Below are 24,015 nucleotides of genomic sequence, written 5' to 3' on the forward strand. Positions count from 1 at the left end.
CTGTTGCTCTTTTCAATAGTTTATACGCATACTAGATCTAGGTATATTAATCAGCAATACATAAATAAGGCTTGGTGCTTATGCCATTTGAGTATAGTAATGCTCCACCTTTAAAGCCCACTGAACCCACCAGAACATAAACAAAGTGAAATTTAAATGTGAATTATTAAGTGCAAAGTGTGACCATGCCAAGAAATTCCTCTATTTTATACTATAATTAATAGACTCAGGCTTTGATTAGCTTGGATATGGTATCTTCTGGCTTGTTGACATGGTTACGAACCACCACGCTGGTGGTCTCTGTGCGATAACTGCGTCTCATGTGGAAGGTATTCATGTGCTGCAGCTCCATGTTGTCCTCCTCTGACATCTTCACAAAGGGGCACCACTGGAATGCCTTGCGGAAACCTGAGCGAAATCTTTAGGACATGGAACATTACATGGAAAAAATACAGACGTTATTACAATTTCAATCCAAGACTACATTATTCACATCACAAACACTATGCTCATTATCAATGTTCATTCAATGGAAACATTAATTTCCCTTCTAAGAGGAACTGTGTCTTTTACCTTTGGTTCAAACAGCAGTAAATGATGGGGTTGTACATTGTGGAACTCATAGCCAGCCAGAAGATGGCCAGATAGACCTGCTGGATGTAGTGCTGCTTGTATATGTCTTTGTTGAAGCTCCCCAGAATGAAATAGATGTGGTAGGGAAGCCAACATATCGCAAAGGTCATCACCACCACTATCATCATCTTCACAACCTTTAACAAATAAGAGAAATTGTCCATGATTTCCAGACAATGAACTATCCAAGAACCGACACAATCCAAACAGCCATGGAAAGGTCCAGCAGACAGACTTATTATTCAGGTGAAAATGTGAAAGTAATGGCAAACTCATTTCCTGCTCGCCAGAAGTCAATTCCCAGGAAACTTTTCACCATTGGTAATTCAAAATTACATGCTTTATTCTCTAAACCTCCTTTATCCTCTTTAGGGTGACAAGAGCTGCTATCCCAGCACCTCTCAGGGAGATGTCCAGTCCAACAGGGCACAAGCAGACATGGATGGACCTAAAGGCAATTTAGTGACTCCAGTTCACCTACTGTAATCTGCACTTTTATAGACAGTGAGGGGACAGCGAAGTACCCGGGGGAGACCCACAATGACAAAGGGAGAAAATGCTAAGTCCCCACAGAGAAGCAAAAGTGCAACCCTATAGTTTTTGAGGTCATGACTGAAGTGCCCTTGAGCAAGGCACCTTACCCCTGATTGCTCTGCAGTAATGTGCCACTGTAAAAAAACTACTTTTAAGTCGCTTTGTATAAAAGCGTCTGCCAAATGAATAAATGTAAATGTAGTTATATTTTACACAAAAATACACATTTTAGAAATATACAAATGATAGGACATAATAAGTGCTGTATTCTGAAAACACTGAGTCAGTGGAGATTATCTAAACGTAATTTAAGTTACATAAATCAGTATAAGCTTTGCTGACCTTGCGTTTTGCCTGGATCTGATTCTGATAGTGCTCCGATGCTTCTCCAGGGATCTCACTGCCCCACAGCCTCAGTCCCACAAGACTGTAGGTCACCAGCATAACCAGCAGAGGGAGCACGTAGTTCAGGATAATCACAGCAATCTGATACCTGAAGAGATTAAATTCATCAATCAAATCTGTGATTGATACAAAAAACAAACGTTCATGTGATAAAAACGAAATAACTTAAACTTACACTCAGAGAGACATCACATGGCTATAGCAAAAAGGTATCAACAAATGAACGTGAATTATATATTAAGGAACAAATCTAAGGTCTAATGTCTTACGAGAGCTGATGTTTCCCTCCATAATCGCCGGGCCATTCCACCATACAGACGGTCCGAGGGAAGTAAAACTGGGTACTGGTGTAATAACACTGAGGAAAAGCCAATGCAAAAGCAACGGTCCAAATGACCCCGATCACAAATTTAGTGGTGGTGGAGGAAAGCCTTGGTTTCAAGGGATGGATGATGGCAGGGCCGGATTGGGACTCATTTTCAGCCCTGGAGTTTCATGCCTTAGACCGGCCCACTTTAGTTTACGACTGACTATATTAAAATAATGATAATTAAAACCTAAGTCTGCAATAGCGCACTGTTCTCTACAGCCTTGAATTCATTGTCATTCAGTGAAAATACAGTATCCTAAGTTTTGCTTCACAGTGAAGATTTATGAGAACAGTAAATAGCCGGACAGTATCAGAATCTATTTTCTTTAAGAATTAGTGTTCATAAATATCCAAACATTGAAATAAGGAAAAAAATATAAATTACAAAAGATTTAAATAAAATGTATTGCACTGTCTAATGACACTATAATTTATTTTAATGAAACGTCTGTTTTACAACTTCAAATATTTTTTACAAATATGAGAACATTAATTAAATAATAAAACTATTTGACTGTTATCTGACTTTTTTTCACAATGATTTCTAATGATTGTTTCATCTCTTTTTCCTCTGCATAAGTGTAGCTTCAAGGAAACATGGACAACCCTAAAACATTAGTTAACGCGGGCTTCGAACCGACGTCGGTCCGAATGTGGGACGGGTGCTCTAACAATGAGCTACCTTGCACCTATCGAGTCACGTGAATTGTTTGCACACAACTTTGTTTTGCACGGCCGCCAGCATCTTGCAATGCTCCTATTCCTAAATACCTTAACGTTAGCTTACCGGCCGTCTCCTCGTCTTCATTTGTTTTGAGAAAAAATGTGGTCGGCTTAGAACATTTGGCCGCGTCAGTTTCCAGAGCTTTCTTGCTTTTTATTCTGGCCTTTTCAGCGCCGCCTTTGCGCTTTCTGTCATCCATTTTTTTTCTGACGGTTTTTTATTTTGAGCAACTTGGAGTGGCGCTGTCGGGGGCGGGGCCAGGGAGTCAAAAGATAATCACGTCATCATTAACCTGCAGGCTGCGCTCTGAGTTGGGCTGCGAATAAATATGAAATAAAAAAGAGTGGGGCTGCGATAAAATAATAAATAAAAAGATTAGGGCTGCTGTGAGTGAAGGCAGCCTAGGGAAAGCCACATTTCAACCGTGCCATGACAATACCGGCCCTCGCGGCCAAAAAAACTGACCGGCCCACCGGGAATTCTCCCGGTGCTCCCGATTAGCCAATCCGGGGCTGGATGATGGCCATATATCTGAAAATATCAACCAAAGCACATCTTAAAAAAGTAAACTGAGACAATATATTTTCAGGTAAGATATATAAATGATCGTTAGACTGCCAATAAACCTTCACCTTGAAAGTAATTTACTGCATGCAAAATGTTTTGCTGGCGTGCAAGCAGAAAATGACAATTGATTGGATTATTTGTTGTGCTTACATCAGACTCGTCCTCACTGCAGACATAATAATAATAATAATAATGTTGCCTACTTTAAGTCAGACAAAAAGACCGTTACAATGTAAAATGTATTACATCTTCACCTTTGCATAAGGCTTTTTCATGTTACCACAATACACGAGCCTCAACAATGGTTAGACTATTATTATGAACAGAAGTTTAATTTACAACACATTATCTTCAAGATACAAAAAAGGTCTCATCATAACATAAAATAGAAGTAGGCTACATTTATCATTATTCAATAGCCTCAGAGATTTTAAAGTACAATGAGGATGGAAATTGTAGTTTATGATAAAGAAACACGTTTTCTCTTACCTGTCAACAGCAATAGCTGCCATTGAATAAATGCTTGAGAACATCGCTGTTATTGGAAAGAAGTTTTGAAATTTACAATATCCCAAACCGAAATACCAGTCATTGTGCAAAGCGTACACGAAATTAAAAACGGTGTTAAATGTTGCCATTGACGCGTCGGAAAAGGCGAGGTTTATAATAAAGTAATTGGTCACTGTCCTCATGCGTTTATGTGCCAGAATGATCCAAATAACTGTGACATTGCCAATGATGGAAACAATTACGATTAAAGAATATGCAATCGCCCATAGTGCCACCTGCCAGTCCGGTTGCTCGAAAAGGTTAGTGGAGGTTTCATTCCCATCTTCCTCGTCGTAAAGAAGAGACGCTGAACGTGGGTCCAAAGTAGTGTCCATCGCAGTTGTTCGTTGTGAAAGAACATAAGCCAGTTTATTATGCTTATTCCAGTGAGTTGAGCACTCTTCTTTGGCTAGGACATGGTAAACCTTTGAATTTTGGACAGGTATAATATATGTTTCCAAAAGGTAAATGTTGGCTCAGATTTGATCAGTGCGCGCGGGCTGCTGCGTTATTGCGCCTGCAGTGATCTGAGAAACTGAGGGAATGTGTGCCAGGTGTTGTTAGGGGTGTGTCGGGACCAATGTAATGTATAACGTTTAAGTAAAACACACTTCTGACGCACGGTTTTTAAAACCTGTCACAATCAAGAGATTTACGTGCATTATAGACTACTGACGCGTTTATCGTGGGCAATCATGGATTATTCCCGAACCCACTTAAGTGCACAATAATAACAAGGCGGGCAATTTGTACTCAGTGTAAATAGACACTCCGGTAAAAATATGTCACCATTTTCCCCATTTGTTAGATATGGGAGCCTTGTTTTCCTGAGACGTTGCTTAGCTACTCATTTCTACAATTGTGTGAAATTTGATTTGATTATATTCTGAGCAATGGGGCAGCTGTCTGGCAGCAGGTGGAAAGGTGGAGTGTGGATGGTGCACGCACGAACACTTTGACCAAGGGATATTTTACGCAGGAGTATACTTTGTATTGTCTAGTCTAAACCTTGTTGCATAAATTTTTTACTAACAAGAACATTTTTCATGCAATAATATACAATTCTGTCTTACCCAGCCCCTTTAAATTCGGACCCTTACTATTCACTATGCAATTGTTACAGAATGTTGCATATACAGTAGCTAAATGGGATACATTTAAAATGTAATATAACTGCAACAGTTGCCTCTACGTGACTTATGAAATTATTTGTAACATTTATGCATTTGGCAGGCTTTTATCCAAAGCGACTTAGATTGCATTATCCTATACATTCGTTATATATGTGCAATCTCCTGAGAATGAACCCACGATCTTGGCATTAACACCACGTGCTTACCATTGAGCTAAGCTTGTTTAGTTTGCTATAAGGTTTTGTTTACAAAGGTGGGCAGGGTGGCCCTTTCCAGAGAGCAACTTCTAAAAGAATGATATAATGAGTCTTGATGGAAAATGTGGAAGTTATATAAAAAACTTTTATATATTTTAATACTCTTCAGACTATAAATAATTTATTAATATAAATTAAAAGACATTAAGATTGCTTTTTTACTTTATAAGGACTAAAACAATATAATTTTTCCTCTATAACCATACATCTCAAAAGTTCACAGAATGGTAGCAATAATTTTAATTAAGCAAATGTATTACTTTTCCCACAGTAACGGTGATGCTGAACAGGTTCACTGGTGTACACATGATGTTGACACGGCGAAGACTTTTGACATTTACTGTGAATAGTTATTTGGTCTGTGCAGGTGTGGCCTCTGTTTTTCTGGCTTGCTTTTTTTCATAGCTTGACAATGTGACCATGCTATACAGTATTTATTAATTATGCCATTGCAATGTCTAATATCTACTAATTCTGTGCGTTTTCATAGAAAGTCTAGCTCCCTAAAGTAGTTTAAATTAAATTTATACATCTATTTGTTTCGTTAAATCAAAAGTTATCGAACCCTTTAAAAAGACACAACGCGCTCTGATTGGTCGAACAATCCGTCAATCAAAACGCGACAGTGCGTATGCTCGCTCAGGTAGACGAGTCAAACAAGGAAGTGTTTACTCGAACATGACAAACGCAACCTGCAGGCTTTAAACATGTCAAAGGAAGTCCGATATTGTGAGAGGTGCTCGTACGTCTTCCTCAAGTTATTTTTAGTCGTATATGCAACGATTTTCTGGGTAAGTTTGCTTGGTTCTGTTTTCGTACACTGCATGTGTAGAGGTTACATCAACAAATGTGCGTAAAAAGTGTTTCAGTTTTCGGTAAGGACGCCGAGAAAGGCAAAGAGACGAGGAAGATTAGCAAATGTATCTATTTTTATGTGTATTTCTGGGACATGTCACCCATTGACCGGCTTCGGCGTCTTTAACCCCACCCTTACTGTGCGTTCAGGCCGCCGAGAGCGTCAAAAATCGCTCTGGCCGCGCTGCCAACAACGCAGTAGAAAGAGTCTTGGGCGATCTGACGTTGATCGAAATCTTATCTTGTATTTAAAGGTGCCGCAAAGCAAACAAGCTTGTTGTTTGTGCAGACTGACCACAAGACATTGATCGGTGGAAAGAACTTTATTGTTAGCATGTTTCCGCTTATTTACAGAAAACGTTTAACGTTAATGTTCATCAGCAACTCACCAGGAACACAAACATTCTCAGACACCTTGGTCCACGCATCAGAGCAATAGCACACAGCAATAATCAACCTCTCCTCCATTTTGTTTGGGAACTAATGTGGTCGGAACCAAAGTTTGCAGGGCTGCGTTGTTGGGGTCCTCTCAAGCGGTGGACTTCTACGTTCCGATTGGTTTCCGCTGAAACGCGTCATAGCTCATTACTATAATGTTTTGACGCCCTAAACGGCTTTGCTTCGATACGATTAAGCGCTATAAAAATAAATCTAACTTGACTATATAATTAGATATTTCATAGAATTTCGTAAAAACACATAGTGTCTATAATTGTATTGGTGAAAACTCCGGAGTTTGGTATTTTGTTAAACAGGAAATGCTTCATGAAGATTACATAGGTAAAAAAAAACTACTAACATATAACTAGATATTATTTAATACGTTTTCTGTGGTAGGTCCAGTTAAACACAGAATAATAAGCAAAAATGTTAATATATAATATTGTGTGGGTATAGCCGGAATACAGTCTAATTATAATAATTAAAGATGTCCTTGCTTTCTATTGATAACAAGTTGAACAGATGACCAAAGTATTTCTGTGTGTGCACACTAGTACACTATAAAGAAAGTATGGGATGTGACATCTGACAATAGATAACTTATTTTGGAGCATATATACCACAACATGGTGAATTCTATGCAAGGGGACTCGCAGTGTATGAAGTGAGGAAAAGCTCATTCTAACGTAATAAAAACACAGTTATTCATTATGCAAGGTCTTAATCACCGTGAACCGGAAGTTGTGATCGTTTTTGCCTCCGCAAATTGGTGCATTTCTGAGTGAAATAGAATATTAGTTTAGTTTTAAAATAGTGGGCGTGGCTTTCCTGATTTTCTACGATTTGATTGGGTGTATAAAAACAGCCGTTGCATTTTGGAAATGGAGCAAGCAGCAGACTGACAGTTGAAGAGGAGGAGTTAACGGGTGCTTCGCCCAGCCTTCTAACAGACAGATAGTCATTACAGGAAGGACGTTTATTTTCAGATTTTAACTAAAGATTATGAGGGCACACAAATTTTATACAGATAATGACCTACATTGATAGACTGTTTACGAAAAACGCTGCAATATTTCATGAAAAAATCGGCATTGTAATTTTTAATATCACTGGGACTTTAAAACACCTCTGAAGACATATTAGATATTCTATTGCATTTCTGTCAAAAGATACTGCGAAAAATTAGACACTGGACCTTTGGACCTACTGTATCGGTCCAATTTATTTAAACTTCAAATAATCATTATTTAGTGCAAGTTGAGCAACTGGTGCACTGTTTTAGTTTTCAGACCTTCAAGGGGTTGTGTCTTTTTAGATATGTTGAGATTTTTGCTTTATTGTAATCGCAATGTTTTTATGCTGGGTCATTTTTATTTGTTTTCAGGTGTCATAGCTGTTGTGTTTGTCTGCTATCTCTAAGACGTGTATAGATTTATTGGGTCACGCTTGTTTTGAACCAAGGCTAACAATATGTTTTTGAGGGAAAGCACAATATAGTTATTTGTAAAAATAAATGGTTAAAAAAGCATTTATTTTATATCTATTGACATTTCAACCGGACAGTTATGAAAGCTTTTACTTAACCTAGAGTACTTCAGTAAGATTATACAATGAAAACATTCCAACATAACATTTACATAGTTTTAAAGAAAAATACTATACCTACCTACTGTTTATAAATATATTAGGTTGCCTATATCAATTTATGCTGTGAGCATACCATTTATTTACAAATGTATTAGATTATCTTTATTTTCATTAAATTGGATGTAAGACCTTCACAAATACCTCGTAAACGTCAGATTTGATAGTAAAATGTGTGTATGTTAATCAATTCCAATCACTCGAAAACGGGGCGCGCATGCACGCTCATTCACAGTTAGAATAACCCCGGCCTATTACAGCAATGCAAATTACGTTTCAAGTAATGCTGGAATCCTCTGGACTCCATTCTCTGGTTTGGCTACATTATTTAGCAAAAATGCATAAGATACTAATAGGCTATATGCTTATGTCCACCTAAGCGTTTTTATCCAGCTAAAGTAATAATACCTGGTGCTCTTCACTTTGGAGGCACGGCACGTTATTCGGGAGATGCTTTGGTTGGTGTGATTTAGAATATCTGCAACATTACTAGGATCTCTTTTTAAAGAATTTGACTTAATATGAGAATGTAACAACTAATTTTAACTTCTTCATTGTTGTATTTGATGGTAGGTCAATGCAGTGTTTGTCCTGCCACTTCTCCACTGTGATTAGACAGCTTAGTAAAAAGGACAGGGAAAGGGCAAAAACTTGTGAAATAGCATTATGATATCGTAGTGCATCAAAATGCAGTGTCATCAGTTTGTCTAAAAGAAAACAGAACATTAAGTGCGGTTTTACGCACTGTTTACACGTGGTATGAAGCAGGGAACGGGTGTGCAGTTTTTTCGTACCAACTAACATTTCAGGAATCCAAAAATTTACGTCAAAACGACTTTACGAACGATTTGCACAAAAATCCGTTCTGCTCGTGATACATGAATGAAGCCCATTGTGAGTCAAAGGCTGGTGTCAATGCCACTCAGCATTGTAGCAGAGATTAGAAATGCTATGGTCCGCGCACCATTGTGCTTCTCTTCTGTTTTGTGCCAGGAGCCGGTCTGTATAAGTTGAACCCATCACACTGACAGCATAAACAATTGTCCTCACTCGACCCTGTTTCACTCCATAATGCCACCATCAACTCAGACTCTTGGTGGCCCATTGGCACCAGCATCACAGTGCTGGCAGACCCAGCGCACACTTCCTTCTGCTCTCATATGTGTTTCACAACCGAACAGACACGCGTGCCACATACAAGCCTGTTTGTGAATTATTATGTGTGGATATTCATATTTTTTAAAGTCTTTGCCTGACATGCTGGCAGACTTAATTGGCTTAAAGAGGATGAACGAGTTTGGCTCAGTGGCATGGAACATTTTGGATGTTACGTGAAATTGTTTTGAGTTGTATATTTTTGCTGCGGTAAGTGCTAGAATCGCTGTAGATTGCTATCAGGACCTGTGTTTTTATACATCTTTCATGTAATAAAAATGTTTGTTTAAGCAATGTGGGTTTTCATAAACGCACATTAAAATAAATGGATAAAGCATAAGTTGCCAGGACCACAAAGATGGAACATCAATTGAAAGGTGATGTTGGTGGTCTTCACTCCATCAAACATCATGCTTTCAGTTTTTACAGTCAGCCAAAAAAGGTCACAACTTGTTGACATTTTCCAGTTCCTGAAAGGCTTTGGAGCTCTGCATTGAGGGATATAAACAAAGTAATGATTTTTTATTTTTTTGGTTTTACGTCGATTCTAGTCATAAGGTGCAGCATCTCCCAGAATGATTTGGTCGCTGACCAATTTCTTTGTGCCATGAAGGGGGTCGTGTTATTATGATTTCTATTTTTGTAATCTCTCTGTGCGTTTACATTTTGGTTTTGGATCTTGATGTAACACGTTTTATACCGTTCTCATGGTTTAACTCTGGGAAATAAAAGGTTATTCATAACGTATCTGTGGATTACCTCATGGTGTGTTGAGAGAGAAAGAGAAATGAAGTTCAAGATTAGTTCAGTACGAGAAGGAGCCCATTAGCGAACCAAATTTGTAGCAAAGCCCCCATGGACACAGACATTCTCACACGCACACACGCACACACGCACACAAAAAGTGAGTTAACAGGCATAGAGGGGTTTTACAGCAATTATCAGAGCCCCATTATCCCGCTTATTATTTGATTATGCCATTAAGCTGTGTTCTAGGATGCAGAAGTCAATTTACTGCACGACTTCATTGCCGTATGTTTTCTCCAATCCAGATTTCACATCCTTCATTGTGACACAGAAATGCTTTGAGGTTTTACGCAGCATGCTTTAATTGTCTAATGAGTGAACTAGTGCTCTGGTAGCATTTGATTTCTAAATGGAAATCATACTTGCCCCATCAGGGGATCTATTAAAAGTGTGCTGAACCTTTATATTTTATACTGTTGTCTGAGGTCTACTTATGAAGTTTGCGTGGGTTTTTACATTCGAAAACATTAAAATCAATAAACAACAGGCAATTTTCTACCCTGGTTTTGAGGCCGGCTGGAGAAACACTGTTTGTATGGGTGTGCCGCATAAAAGACTTGGATGTAAACGGCCACTGCAATGATTTTTGCCTGGCCGGGGGGGGGGGGCTGCTAGAATTTGTAAGTTTTATTTAATTAACACTGCATATAGGCAGTGTTTATTGTTATACAATTTATTGTCTGTTTAATATTTGACATGTTTCTCTCTCCTTATCTTGGGTGTGTGGTTCTAGGTGATGGCCCCTGTGAGTGCTTGTCTGTCTGTGTGAGCGTTTGTGTGTGTGTTGGTGCGTGTGGAGTGTTTCTTGTGTGGGTGTGTCTCAATCTGTGTGTCTGTGTCTGTCTTCTGTGTTTTCACCTTTTTTTGTTTTTAGTTGAATAATATTATATGTTTTACTTATAGCCAATATGTTTTCTTGTACAGCTGCTTTGTAACAATGAAAATTGTCAAAGGGCTACATAAATAAAGTTGACTTGACAATGATTGGATAGCAGTTTGCGTGGTAAACTTCTGTGAATTTGGTTAGACACGTAACAGACTTATTTCTAGGATATGATGGCAAGCCTTTTCGTATAGTTTGTATAGCCTATAGTTGAATGATGTTTAATGATATATGACCGTACTTTTTAGGCACCTTCCAGCTATCGCAGGTCTCAAATGTTACGAGAGTTTCCATGATAAATAAACAAACGTCCCGGCTAAATCAACAGTGTTGGCCGATACGTGTATGACCCAGCACCCAAAACAATTAAAATCACTTTAACACAGCCTTGAAAAATGATTATTAAGATCCCAGACAACCTCTGCAATTATTAAAAATGACTAGAGGTCCCCATGTAATACTAATCCCTTGTGATCTCTTACAAAGCAATAGTGACAAATGGTACAAATGTTTTACTGACATAAGACTGCTGCGCCATTCCTGTCGGATCCCACATTGACAGCACAGCACTGCTTTTTAATCCAGCGTCGATCAGTGGCTTGTTCACAAAGGAATCCGAGGTGAAATTGCTCAATGTTTTAACCACGTGAGATGGAACGTCTTTAAAAATAAACTTCAACCACGCATTACTAATGTTGGAATCCGAAGGAAGGTTCTTTTCTTTCACAACCAGGTACTGCACAATATTTTGAGATCTTTAACGGCATATTTATTGCTCGCTCTATCTGGTTCGGCGCAACTTCTGTTACTTCAGTACAGTCATGTGCGGTGCGCTCAACTTATCTATGTTCAGATTGGTGCATTCCAGGACCTGGCGTTCGCTGAGCCTGGTGTCAATAACTGTTGTTATTTCAGTAACAAGGGCGTTTTCAGTTCTGACACTTGCAGGATGTTTGCTTGAATACGACTACCTCTTATATATCAAAAGCTTGGGTTACAATTTTGGTCTTAATTCATCGCCCCTTTAAGTTTCAAGGTTGGAATACATTGACTCAGGAGGTCAACATTTTACACCGTTCTACCGTTTTCTGTTTACTCGTAAATAGCAAATAATACTATACTTGTAACGTTTACACATTGTGATGTTTACAGTACATACAGTGCTTTCTTTTAGAATAAAATTATAATGTAAATGTTTCACACTATTAACCTGATGATGTTGCATTTCCCTGTGTCTGATCTGTATTTATTGTTTCAGTTGATAGGTGCCTTTATTTTGGCCATCGGCATTTATGCAGAAGTGGAAAGGCAACGCTACAAAACCCTGGAGGGGGCGTTTCTGGCTCCTGCCATTATCCTTATTGTCCTGGGTGTGATTATGTTCATCGTCTCCTTTATTGGGACCCTGGCATCTCTCAGAGACAATTTGTGCCTTCTCAAAGTGGTAAGTGTCTTGGAAGCTCATCAGAGCTTTCTTATAAGGTGCCAAGCCTTTGAGGATAAGTTGACCTGATTTTGACTCGCTGCTACAATTTTACCTGTTTAATTGTAGGCGTACATACCCATCAGTCTGATGGACATCTGCTGGTTTTTCAGTAACTCACATGATGAACGTTTTAAGATACTGTGTTTAAGTGAAAAGTAGTTCAAGCCTATGTGTTTCAAGATCTGTGTGGTTTATTCTATAAAATTGTAGCTGTTCTCTAGCTTTTAATTATTCAAGAGTGTATTCTGTATAATCGTATTTATCGGTGCATGTGTCTTTGTTTCACTTGAAATCTACTGTTGCTTTTGCCTTGCAGTTTCTTTACACTCTGGCTATTTGTCTCATTTTGGAACTTGTTGGTGGGATTGTTGCTCTGATCTTTAGGAATCAGGTACTGTGCGCAGTTTTATCAGCTTTATTCTCTTGCTTCTTGCATATGCTGTATATTTCATTTAATTAAAAAAATTAGGTTACATTGACACATATTCTATCACTTGTCCTTTGATGTACACATTATTTAGTTTGCTTATTGTCATTGTCACAATGACAAATGCTATAGAGCTATAAAATCAGATATAGTATTTAAATTATTTTATTGTTTCAGTATCGGATCATTCATAGGTCAATGAAACTACACACGAAATGTGTCACAAAATATTTATGTCTTTAATGACAGTTCCCTTGTTACTTGTTTCATTGTATGAAGAAGATAATTGTAAGAACCGTTACTGTTTGCTGATTAAATAAATGAACTGTTTGTCTGATGCCAGTGCAAATTTGTTTGCCTTCTTGACAATCTAGCAATCATGATGGCGGAGCATGATTACCCATCATTTGTGAACTTCATTGAAATCATATTTCATAGGAGCTTGGTTGTACCAATCCTCAAATATTTTTTTCTAAATGTGCATTTCAAAACCAAATGGGAGCAGAAACAAATGCCTGACATCATGTGTTACAAGAAAACATATTTTGTAGAAAAAAAGAGTATGCAGTGATTAAGACCTTTCCTTTATAACACTGACCTTCCTGTGCTCCATAGACAGTGGACCTTCTCAACAAAAACATCCGTAAAGGCATGGTGAATTATTACGATGACCTTGATTTCAAAAACATAATGGATTTTGTTCAAGAAACGGTAAGAGATTTTTCTGTGGGAGTTCCCTTAAAGATTGCTTCAAAGGCATTACCTTAAAGATTGCTTTTTGGCATTGTTGTGAATGCATAAACACAATAATACATCTTAATAATAATAATAATAATATTGCTTTTTTATTAATGATAAATAATCATTATTTTGCAGTAATACCTTGTACATATAGTACTTTTGAATAATTGAAATGAAATAATTGAAACATTTTTAATCCTACAGTGTAAAAATCTTACAGTTTTTAAAGAATTTAATCTTAAACAACTTATTTAGTTTTATTCTTTATAAATAAAAATGTCTTTCACTATAAACATATCCTTAGAAGCTGGTGTGACGTTTAAAAAGAAATTCTGAAAAGCAGTTTTTGGGGAAATGTATGGCCATAGGTGTCATTCATAAGCTCCAACTGCCATTTGCTTTCACGTAGCCGCTTTTAGATCGTTATATAATAAGCCTTTCCACCACTTACTGAACTACATTGATTCTTAACATGTAGGATCAAGCATAAGGATGTAGACAGTTTTTTTCAAATGTCGTTTTAAAGTACACTGCCTGTAGTTTATAATGTTAGGCACCTAGCGGACAGCATCACAAAAATTCACATCCATTACACGGAAATGTCAATGGCAGCAGCACTCAAAGAGCCCAGTGGCTTTGAGGTGCATTCATGCATATGTGAATAGCTCCGCGTCAGTCCACTGCAGATCTCTACCCTTGTGCATCTGTATCCACCTTTACACTAAAAATATTCCAGCTTTTTACGATATTACCAAGCTTGCCCGACAAGATTCACACTAGAAGTCAACCAAAGGCCAGAAAATTTCAGACTAATAATTTTGCACATTGTGATGAGCAAAATGAAAAGATTTAGCACATTTTATTTGGCTCATTGTTAAAGAGATTACCTTTTGTTTGAACCATCAAGATTTTTTGATTTTCCAACTTGTCACAGTGCTTTACTCATAAAGGGTCATATTTATTTGGAATGGACACCCAATGCTGTATTTATTAGCTTTTGTAATATAATTGTTCTACATTGGCGAATATTTGTTTCTTTTGCCAATCAACCGTTTGCTAAAGTAATTGCTTAAGATGATATGCTCTGCCATTTAAATGAGCTGAAGATGTGGAATATGAATCGTGCCATTCAGTGAGAAAAGACCGGAGTCTATTATTTATTCATACTCTTCCCTTTGAAAGCTGTTGGAATATAAAGCAGCTCCGATTATTCATTTTGCCATTTTATATTTTATGGCCTGTCAATCTAGGTTGAATTTAACAGTAAACAATATATGACAACATTACCCTGAACATGGAAATTATTTTCTTTTCCAGTACAATATTTGAAATTACATCGTAAACATACTCTAGTGTGTATTAGCAACAGACAGACTCAACCGGAGCTGCTGAGTTACGACACTAAATGCTAAAACCATGCTGATATGTCTATTAAGAAGTTGTTTAACTGCTTTGATTCTTGTTTTTCCAGTTCAAATGTTGTGGGGGAAATGAGTACAAGGACTGGGAGGTCAACATGTATCATAACTGCACTGCTCCAGGACCATCAGCCTGTGGAGTTCCTTATACTTGCTGTCTCAACAACAAGGTAGTGTGGATGGTAAACTGAAATGAAATGATGTATGTAGTTATAAATGAGAATTGTTAGCAAATCATAGACATATGACTCTAGTCAAAGCATACATACACATTCGATCAAGTGATCTGGTCTGAATGTTTATAAAAACATTTCCCAGAATTCTTTCTCAAGGATCTGAATTTTTAAGTTTCACTGCTCTATGACTCTTTAGTGAAAAACAGATATTTTGGAAACTAAACTTTAAGTTTGATCATACAATTTGCTTTAGATATGTGCAGCATTCAGGAAAAGTGAATGGCCATTTAAAAAAACTAAAGTTCGTACATACAGAATTTTGCCCCTCCTTGCTTCCCTTAGAAACTAAATCATTCATTGCTTTTGTGATTTTATTTCTTTTGTGAAGTTCTGTTTGCTCACCTGAGGGACAGACAGAAATGGCAAAAGCAGTGGGCAGCATGAAAGAAGATAAATGTTCAAATGTAATTGTGTGGAAAATGTCTGACACCAGGAAAATGGGAAGATCTATTAGAAAGCATCTATTAGTATTTTCATTGCTTTGTGAATGCTTTTTGTTTCTGTACATTTAATTATTTTAATTGCGAATTCTGAAATTAGTCTGTATGTTTCTTTTTTTATGTTTTAGAAGTCATTGGGTTTATAGTAAAATTGCTTTTAGGCATGTAGATATTATTATGTGGCTTGATAAAGATGCTGGCTGGTTTTGATTTGTTTGTTTGTTTGTTTGTGTGATGGCCATTTATTTTCTTGTTAAGCATTCATAACACAACCCAGAGCATTCTCAGCAAGACCCAGAGCTCGATATTGGATTAACCTGCATAGTGTTAGAGCTAATTTGTAAATTTGCAAAGAACAGTTAAAATAAAGGACCATTGAAGCATGATTCTAAAGCAGACTGGTATTGTAAACCCATTTTATGGCTGGGATGAACTGCAAGACTTTTAAAATCTGAACAGATTTTTTTAACTAGACATCATACACATGCAGAATTTTTGAAAGTTTCAGATAGGAACACACGAACTGAGCAAAAACAAGTCCAGACTGAAAATCTGGGCAAAAGCCTTGTAGTGTATTTTAGCCTTTAAGGTCAAGTCATTCACTTCAGAACAAACGCTGAGCTGTTTTCTTTAGTTTTGCCCCAGCTGTGGATTACCTGTAGACAAGCATTACTTCCTCATTATCTCTGTCAAAGGCTAAGCAACTGCTTTTTATATATGAAGATAACATTTGCACATCTAGGTATTATCTTTAAGACTAATTAAATTGTTTTTAATCCCATTATGTGAAAGATAAGGGTTTTGGATTAGAAAAGAGGGACAGCTTTCTTCCCTGCTGCTGAACCAGATATGGAACCACTAAAACCCCCTAAATAAATCAAGAAGTATTATACTTTGAATATTTTGACCTGAACCTAAAAGAGAGCTGCTCAGTCAGAAACTTTGGTGCTGTGCCCATTGGCCATCCTCACTGCCTATATCACCTGCCTGTTTCTTCTTCATCAAGAAAACGAGGCTCTTCTCATCAGAATATGCTATTCAGGTCCACGCTCTTGTCAGTTTGAGACTACTGCAATGCTTTGCTGGCCAGACAGACACCCATCTAGGATGAAGTGAAATGCGCCAGCACGTCTGCTCTTCAATCAACAGAAGAGGACCATGTCCTATTACTCTTGATCTCACTCCACTGGCTACCTATTGCTGTCTGCATCACATTCAGGGCTTTGACACTTGATCAGAACCTCCCTACTTTAGCACACTCCTCCTGATCTGACCCCCCTCCAGCTCACTGTGGTCAGTGAGCGAACATTGCCCCGCTGATCCACCACAAGACACAAAGTCATTCTGTAGATATTTTAGTTTCTATTTGACGGAACATCAACCTGGTCTGCCAGGATCAGAGAAAACGACTGAAAGTGCACTTTGCTGGATCACATAAAAGCATTTTCCAGTTTGTTTCCTGTTGTGCTAGTCATTTTAAAGTGTGACTATTGGTCCTGTCATCCACTTTGCATCACTTGAATGGTTCGGTCATCAGGAAAACAATGTGTTGAAAATATTCTGAGAAATTAATTTGCATGGATTGTTTTCATTTATAAAAGAGGTCAAGTTGCTTAGTAACACAATCAGAAAATGTGAGACTGTTTGCAGAATGATTGATCTAATTCACTAGTTTTGAATAACTTAAAAGGGACAGTTCACACAGAAATTAAAATTCCGAGGGTGAGTTAATGACAGAAATTTAGTTTTTTGGGTGAACTATCCGTTTAAACCATAGAAAGTTGGGATGACAACTCAATCAAAAGTAATGGAAACTTGCTTACACAATGAATCAGCACAAATATAAAATTCATATTCATGATCTAATTTCACAGTTGATCACAGATCACGCTTTACAAGGTTACCTAGACATTAAAGTGTTTTTCTACCTGTATACATTTTAACACCACCTTTGATTCTGTGTTACAGCCTTCTGAAGTTGTTAATACGATGTGTGGATACAAGGTCTTGGACAAAGAGGTAAAGTCCCTGTGTCTACTTGAATAGGCCTCATCTTCATCTATTGTACAATATTGAGAGGTTGGAGTTGCCTCCCAGAGTATTTTGTTATAAAATAATCAATTTCCGGTGCTGATTAACCATGTCCAGGGATATTGTTTTGCGGGAGCAAAGGTCGAATGAATAATTGAGTCATCCCGGTAGAGCAGAGAGACCCCCCTCAGAATGTTAACAGGCTGTGAGGTTAAGCAGCATGCATTGAATAATGATGTGCCTCATTATAGAACCATGTCCAGTTATTGACTCATATAATATTATAATAAAAAGATGACCCTTGCTTATAACCTCTGTTTCTATGCTCTGTTGTCTGCAGAGGCTAGCTAATATAGATATCATCTACATACGAGGTTGCACCGATGCAGTCTTCCTTTGGTTAATGGACAACTACAAAATAATGGCTGGACTTCTTCTGGGGATCTTACTGCCTCAGGTAGGACTCATTAAAAATGATGGCTTATAACGTTACCTGCATAGAACACGGTTTAATAAACATACATTTAGCCGAGAAAAAAGAAAAATGTATTTTTACTTTGACATTTATGCTGTTTGTTTAAATTACATGTTTTCATTGGAGTATAAAGCAGACTATAAAACAATTGATTTCTAAAGAACAAAAGATTCATTTTTCAACCCCTACTGAGTGAGAACTTAATTTATGCTGTGTTCCTGTTGCATGGAATTGCAATTGGTAGAGCATTGCATTAGCAATGCATAGGTCACGGCAGGGGCGTTGCTAGACCTCAAGCTCTTCTGGGGCACAGGCCCCCATTACTTTTCTATCACTTTTTTTCTCAAAAACTTGCTGTGTGCAAGAAGTATGCAACACAATGGACTATACAAACTTCCCTTGAACCACTATTCCTACTGTGCAACAGTTCTGGGGAAGGTAAACATTTATGTATTTAAAAATCCTAAGTGTCTTCGACATACTTAACATAAACTTTAATAAAATGGTTACATGCACTGTGTGGAAATAATGAATGCAGAGAGAAATGTTTCTTGCGCATTTGCATTCATTCTACATTACACAATGATAACAGTCAATGATTTTTCACGTCTGAGACCTGACTGGCTGGGGTAGTAATTTATCAAGTCTTGCCTCCGTCAAACTCATGATCTCTCCTTTCTGCTTCCATTTCCCTGCTTTGCAGCCACACATTCTGTTGTCCATACGCACAGGGGCTATACATGATTGAGTCAAAATCAGATGATCGTTATTATTTCCAAAACTTACTTTAGTTTCATAATTTTTCCATAGCCTACCTCAGTCGCGTGTCGTCAGCCCTGCGTGCCTTCACGCTACAGTTGTTGCATGGAAACACACAGACATGCGCGGACATGGATTTCTACATGAAAGCACAGCTCGACGAGTCTGTGTTATTAGACCGGTTAAAGTGCGCTTTTACAAGCAGAAATTAGTTTACTTTGCGTATAGATCAGTTTTTGTCGCTATTATCAATGAAAATGATAACAGTGACAAAAAATGTAAATTGTTAAAACTTGAACCTAAAATTCATCTTGGGGCACAGCAGATTTATAAAGGAACGCACTGAAAAACATTCATGTCATTTTTTTGCATTGTTAACAAAGTTAAACAATGGTGATACCTTATTGCAATTATTGCTTAGTAACTCAGTTTTTAGAAGCTCTGTAGTGATATTTCCAAAAAGTTTATGAATTATATTTACATATTCTTATCATCGTAATTGCAAGACCATTATTAGGAATTTTAAACATGACAAGGTAAATATTCAATACAACAGCACCCATTTTCATAGGATAGCGTTTAATTATACAACTATTACAAGAAGTTCATAAATTCACTTTGGATAAAAGCGTCTGTTAAATGTCTAAATGTAAATGTAATAATATTAACTTACATTTTAGACACAATATGGCCTGTTATGTTACTCTGTTTTTGCTTTGCTATTTAAGATGTATATATCAGTGCCGGAAAATGTATCTATGGGGACTTCTCATCGATTTGATATTCGTGTTTCAACACCGTCTGAGCTCATGCTGAAGTTCAGACTAATGAAATGGCCCTCTTTATAAAATATCATCTCATTATGGGTTCTCTGGGCGAGAGGGACGCTGTTTGAATTCACACTTAAAAACCATGAATGGGCAGGTTTATGAACACATTCGCAGTCTATAAATCCATCACTCTTTCAAAAGCAGCCTCCAATGTGCACTTTTGCTGTGTGTCCTTCTGCTTTAACCTTTTGTGTTTAAACACTGATCGGTCACACAGAACCGAGTCACAGATGTAGATTATCATATTCACACAAACTTTAAAACCATTAGGCAATTTCATTTATGCAGCATATTAAACATCCTCCCCAACACACAAACACAAAAAGTCATGTCAATCTTCTGTTTTATAACAGCATATCTGAAATGATGGCAATAGAAATTGGGTGTAAGTTTATATTAGGTCAGACTGTGCCTGGGTGTAGGTTGTTTCACAGGAAATCATGCCAGGAGTCTGATCTATGATATGAACAGGGTAATGCTGTGAAAGACACAGATATGGAATCTCCAGCAATGCCTTGGCCCAGATATTCTCATCATATTAACGCAGATGTCATATTGGATTATTAAAGATGCCATCTGCACGTTTTTCAATACGTTGGCATATCAGTCTGTTTGTTACGTTTACAGAAATAGCATAACCGAGCCGCACGAATGACTGTATGCGTGGATGTTTGGACATGTTGGGAAGGGCTTGTATACAACAAACTCCTGAAAAATAAGCACACAAAACAAGCACAAAAATGTATCTAATACATTTATATAATTAAACATACCCGGGATGCCGGAAAAGTTTTGGGAGTTTTGTCTTTATATCCTATATCATTAGTGATCGTTCACCCAAAAATTCAATTTCTGTCTTGATTTACTCACCATCAAGCATACATTTCTTTGTTTGGGTGAACCCAAAGAAAGCTATTTGTAAGATTGTTAGCAACTGAGATTTCTGGAACACAATCTGTTAAAAGCTGAGTGTGGGTAATTAATGACAGAATTTTTGGTGAAAGATAATCAGACAACATTTTTTTCTGTTTAACACAAAAGAAGACATTTTGAAAGTGTAGGACAGCAAACAGTTCTGGGGACCTTTTAACTACCATTGTATTTTTTCCTACTATGGTACCAACAAAATGTGCGCCACATTTGACGAATAGTAACAGAAAGTGCGTACATGGCGATGAGCATCAGCAAATAAAGTTTGGGAGGGTTTCTGGATCTAGGGTGCCTGTCTTAAAAAAGAAACAGGCAGAGTTATTTTATGTCTGATTGCAGAGATTGGATATATTATTGAATTGTAGTGTGTATGTAATGGGTCATTGTTCTGCCTTGTTAAGCAGAAACAGCGTCTTGAATCAGATTGGGCAGCCAATAGAAAGTTGTAACTGGAGAACAAGATGTGCTGTAGCATTTCAATGTGTTCAAATGATGTGAGATTCAAAAAGTAAAGGGACTGAACAACACATTTAAAAGCTTTTCCGACTAAGATGCTATTAAATGTAACAATCTCCCTCTTTTATTTTTAGTTTTTTGGTGTGATCTGTACCTGGCTGTACATCACTCGTGTGGAAGATGACATTGAGGAGTACGGACAGTACATTGATGGTCTTCTGGACAGTCAACCCCAGGATACCAAGCAGCAGAAAAGGCTGGCGAAATGCTTCAAGTGCATGCCTCTGATTGATTAAACCTCATGAAAGAATGCCTTACATGGGGAGAAACATACAGGAAGTAGCACCAGCTGTCGGAGAATTTATAGCTCTGTGAGACACAACAGCGCTGTTACTGTTCTACACTGGTACAAGCAATTTATATTTGTACTTTTAACAGTTTATCTTTTCATCAGTAACCATGTAAAAGTGGGTGGTATAAAAAGTGAACTTGTCAAAATTTACTGATGGTAGGGCTGCTGCCTTGCTTCAATCTCAGGATTATTCTGCTATGTCAGGCCTTAACTACACTAAAGATGCCATATATTTTCATGCTGACTCTGATTGCAGTCTCAGTCAGAATTTCATCATGCAAAGTTTTGCACTGCTTCAGATAACTGTAAACTGTATATCTTAAAGTCCTTGAGGACTGCGGCCACATTCATCACAACAAGACTGCTATTTCTTTATTTATAGTCTATGATGAGTAATAATTAAATCATTCTGACCCATGAACCACTTCGAAACTGAAAGGCTTGGGAATTACATTTCATTTACCCTTTTCCTAATATCATGGTGACCATTATTACCTCAGATTTTTTACCATTTTGCGTGTGAATTTTTATTGCATATAGTATTTGATTGCATATTTTGAATGTCATTGTCTATTATTGCAGCCTTTCTCAATCACTATCTCTTGTTTTAAAGTGTCTTGAATCACTTTTTTTACTGTGGGTGTCAATATGGGGATGGTTATGTTTCTACGTTGTCTTTTTTTTTAATGTGTAAATACAAGAAAATCATAAACTTAGCTGTAAGAAGTTTCACTGTAAATGCATGAGGCTTTAGCTTTAATACATTTTTATTTTAATAAAATGTTATGTTTAAGATTTAACATGAGATGTATTCAGCATGCACTAAATATCGCATTGTGATATATTTCTACAGTTTGGAGGCTTTACATTGTTTTCTTTGATTTTGAAGTGCTCAGGTCTTGTTCATGATTCCTGCTTGATGTGTTAACCTCACTGTTAAAGTCTGAAGCCCTGCTGAATGAATAAATAAACTTTACAGAGTCATGCAGCTGCTTAAGTGAGTCTTTGTCTTTGCATGGGGAACCGAATATTCAGAATTTTTCAATGGAGTAGCATCACATGTAACTGTCTGTTATGATAATGACTATAGCCTGTGCAGAATTTTAGTTACACAGATTCTGAACTCCTATACAAAGAATCAGTTTTTGTTGTTTAATGCTGTATTTCATTTCTCATATCCAGGTTTCAATGAGAGAGACATTTTTTCATATATTCTTTATATACCTTTAGAAATGTAGTTTGGACCCTGTCTCACATGTTTGTGTCTGCTAAAGGAGATGTTTCTGTAAGATATGTCAATCCAGCATCATATTGATTACAGCCCCGATATTGACCTCATTGGTCGTTAGCTTTCCCTCCGCTGTTTATGAACATGTAATTGTGATGCCTCTCCAGAGGCCAGTATCATTAGTGTAAATTCAGATTTAATTTGAGCATACTCTTGACTTTTTGGTCCCAAGAAGGTGGATTGGTTTTGAGCGGGTTTCGTCGGCATGGTAACTTTTATTCTGGATTTGAGATCGCAAAACAAAACTGGACCAATCAGCGCTGAGAAAAGTGATGTTAAACTTACGATGTGAAGCCACTCCCCATGTATCTCTTGCTCCAAAAAACAAAACGGGTAATTAAACGTTTTTAGAGGTATTTGTGCAATGCTCCCTTTATTGGTAATATCTGATACTGGTTCTTATTGTGTGTATATATTTGAACATACTGTATATGGTTCAGATCCCTCCTTCAATGTAGGTTTATATGATTTTTATTTATTAATTTACATTTTTAAAAAGCAACACATCATTAAATCTCCTAATGACATAAAGTGTTCCAGAAAACTACGTTGATTTGACCCATTTACGTGCACAGATAGGGCTCAACCTGTGCAGAGCACATGCCCCCTAAAATTTCCCAGATGGCAACACCTTTTCAGAATAACGCTTTAAAATTATTTATGCCAATTTTATGTTATCCCCCTTCTAGCGTTACATTATAAAATCACGCTCTTATTCTTGTAAAAGCATTTAAACAAATTAGGCGTCATTTTAACGGTTGCTTTGAAGCGTACATTATAGGCAGCTATACACCGAGTACACACAGGCTAAAGGCAGCGTCACTGATCAGAATGTTTCATTCGCGCTTGGTGTGAACACACAGTTACGCTTCATTCGCGCTTGGTGTGAACACACTATTAGAACAAAAGAAAAGGAGAAATGAATGCGTTTTGTAGCTTTAATTAGTATTCTTCTGTATTTAATTTAGAATTTAGCAGTAAAGACTGTAAAGTGCACTGAAAAAAATAACTTGTAGGATTTACTTAATTTTTTTATCGCAAGTTTTTGCATTCACTTTTGTAAAGTAAATTTTACTCTTGAAACTAAGTAAAAGTTATTTTGAAATTGTGAATAAATCTAAATTCTTTTTTTTAGCTGTATATAATAAGAAGGTTGTGTAAATCTAACTTGATTATTTTAAGTAAAATC

The 24,015-nt window shown here is 37.2% G+C and overlaps 2 protein-coding genes across 2 annotated transcripts; one reads left to right on the top strand and one right to left on the bottom strand.

Annotated features, from left to right (window-relative positions):
- Positions 1–162: 162 nt before the first annotated feature.
- tacr2 (tachykinin receptor 2) lies at positions 163–4,117 on the bottom strand (the record flags this gene model as incomplete). Its single annotated transcript, XM_079473739.1, has 5 exons — positions 163–419; positions 574–770; positions 1,510–1,660; positions 1,842–2,057; positions 3,723–4,117. 5 exons carry the CDS (start codon positions 4,115–4,117, stop codon positions 227–229), a joined length of 1,152 nt encoding a protein of 383 aa, XP_079329865.1. The 3' UTR covers positions 163–226.
- A 1,652-nt stretch (positions 4,118–5,769) lies between these two features.
- tspan15 (tetraspanin 15) lies at positions 5,770–22,524 on the top strand. Its single transcript, XM_079472768.1, has 8 exons — positions 5,770–5,963; positions 12,216–12,401; positions 12,760–12,834; positions 13,486–13,581; positions 15,083–15,199; positions 17,674–17,724; positions 18,077–18,193; positions 21,321–22,524. Exons 1-8 carry the CDS (start codon positions 5,880–5,882, stop codon positions 21,480–21,482), a joined length of 888 nt encoding a protein of 295 aa, XP_079328894.1. The 5' UTR covers positions 5,770–5,879; the 3' UTR covers positions 21,483–22,524.
- The last annotated feature ends 1,491 nt before the right edge of the window (positions 22,525–24,015 follow it).

Source organism: Barbatula barbatula (genome assembly GCF_947034865.1).
Source record: "Barbatula barbatula genome assembly, chromosome: 14".
In the NCBI taxonomy this organism is placed as follows: Eukaryota; Metazoa; Chordata; class Actinopteri; order Cypriniformes; family Nemacheilidae; genus Barbatula; species Barbatula barbatula.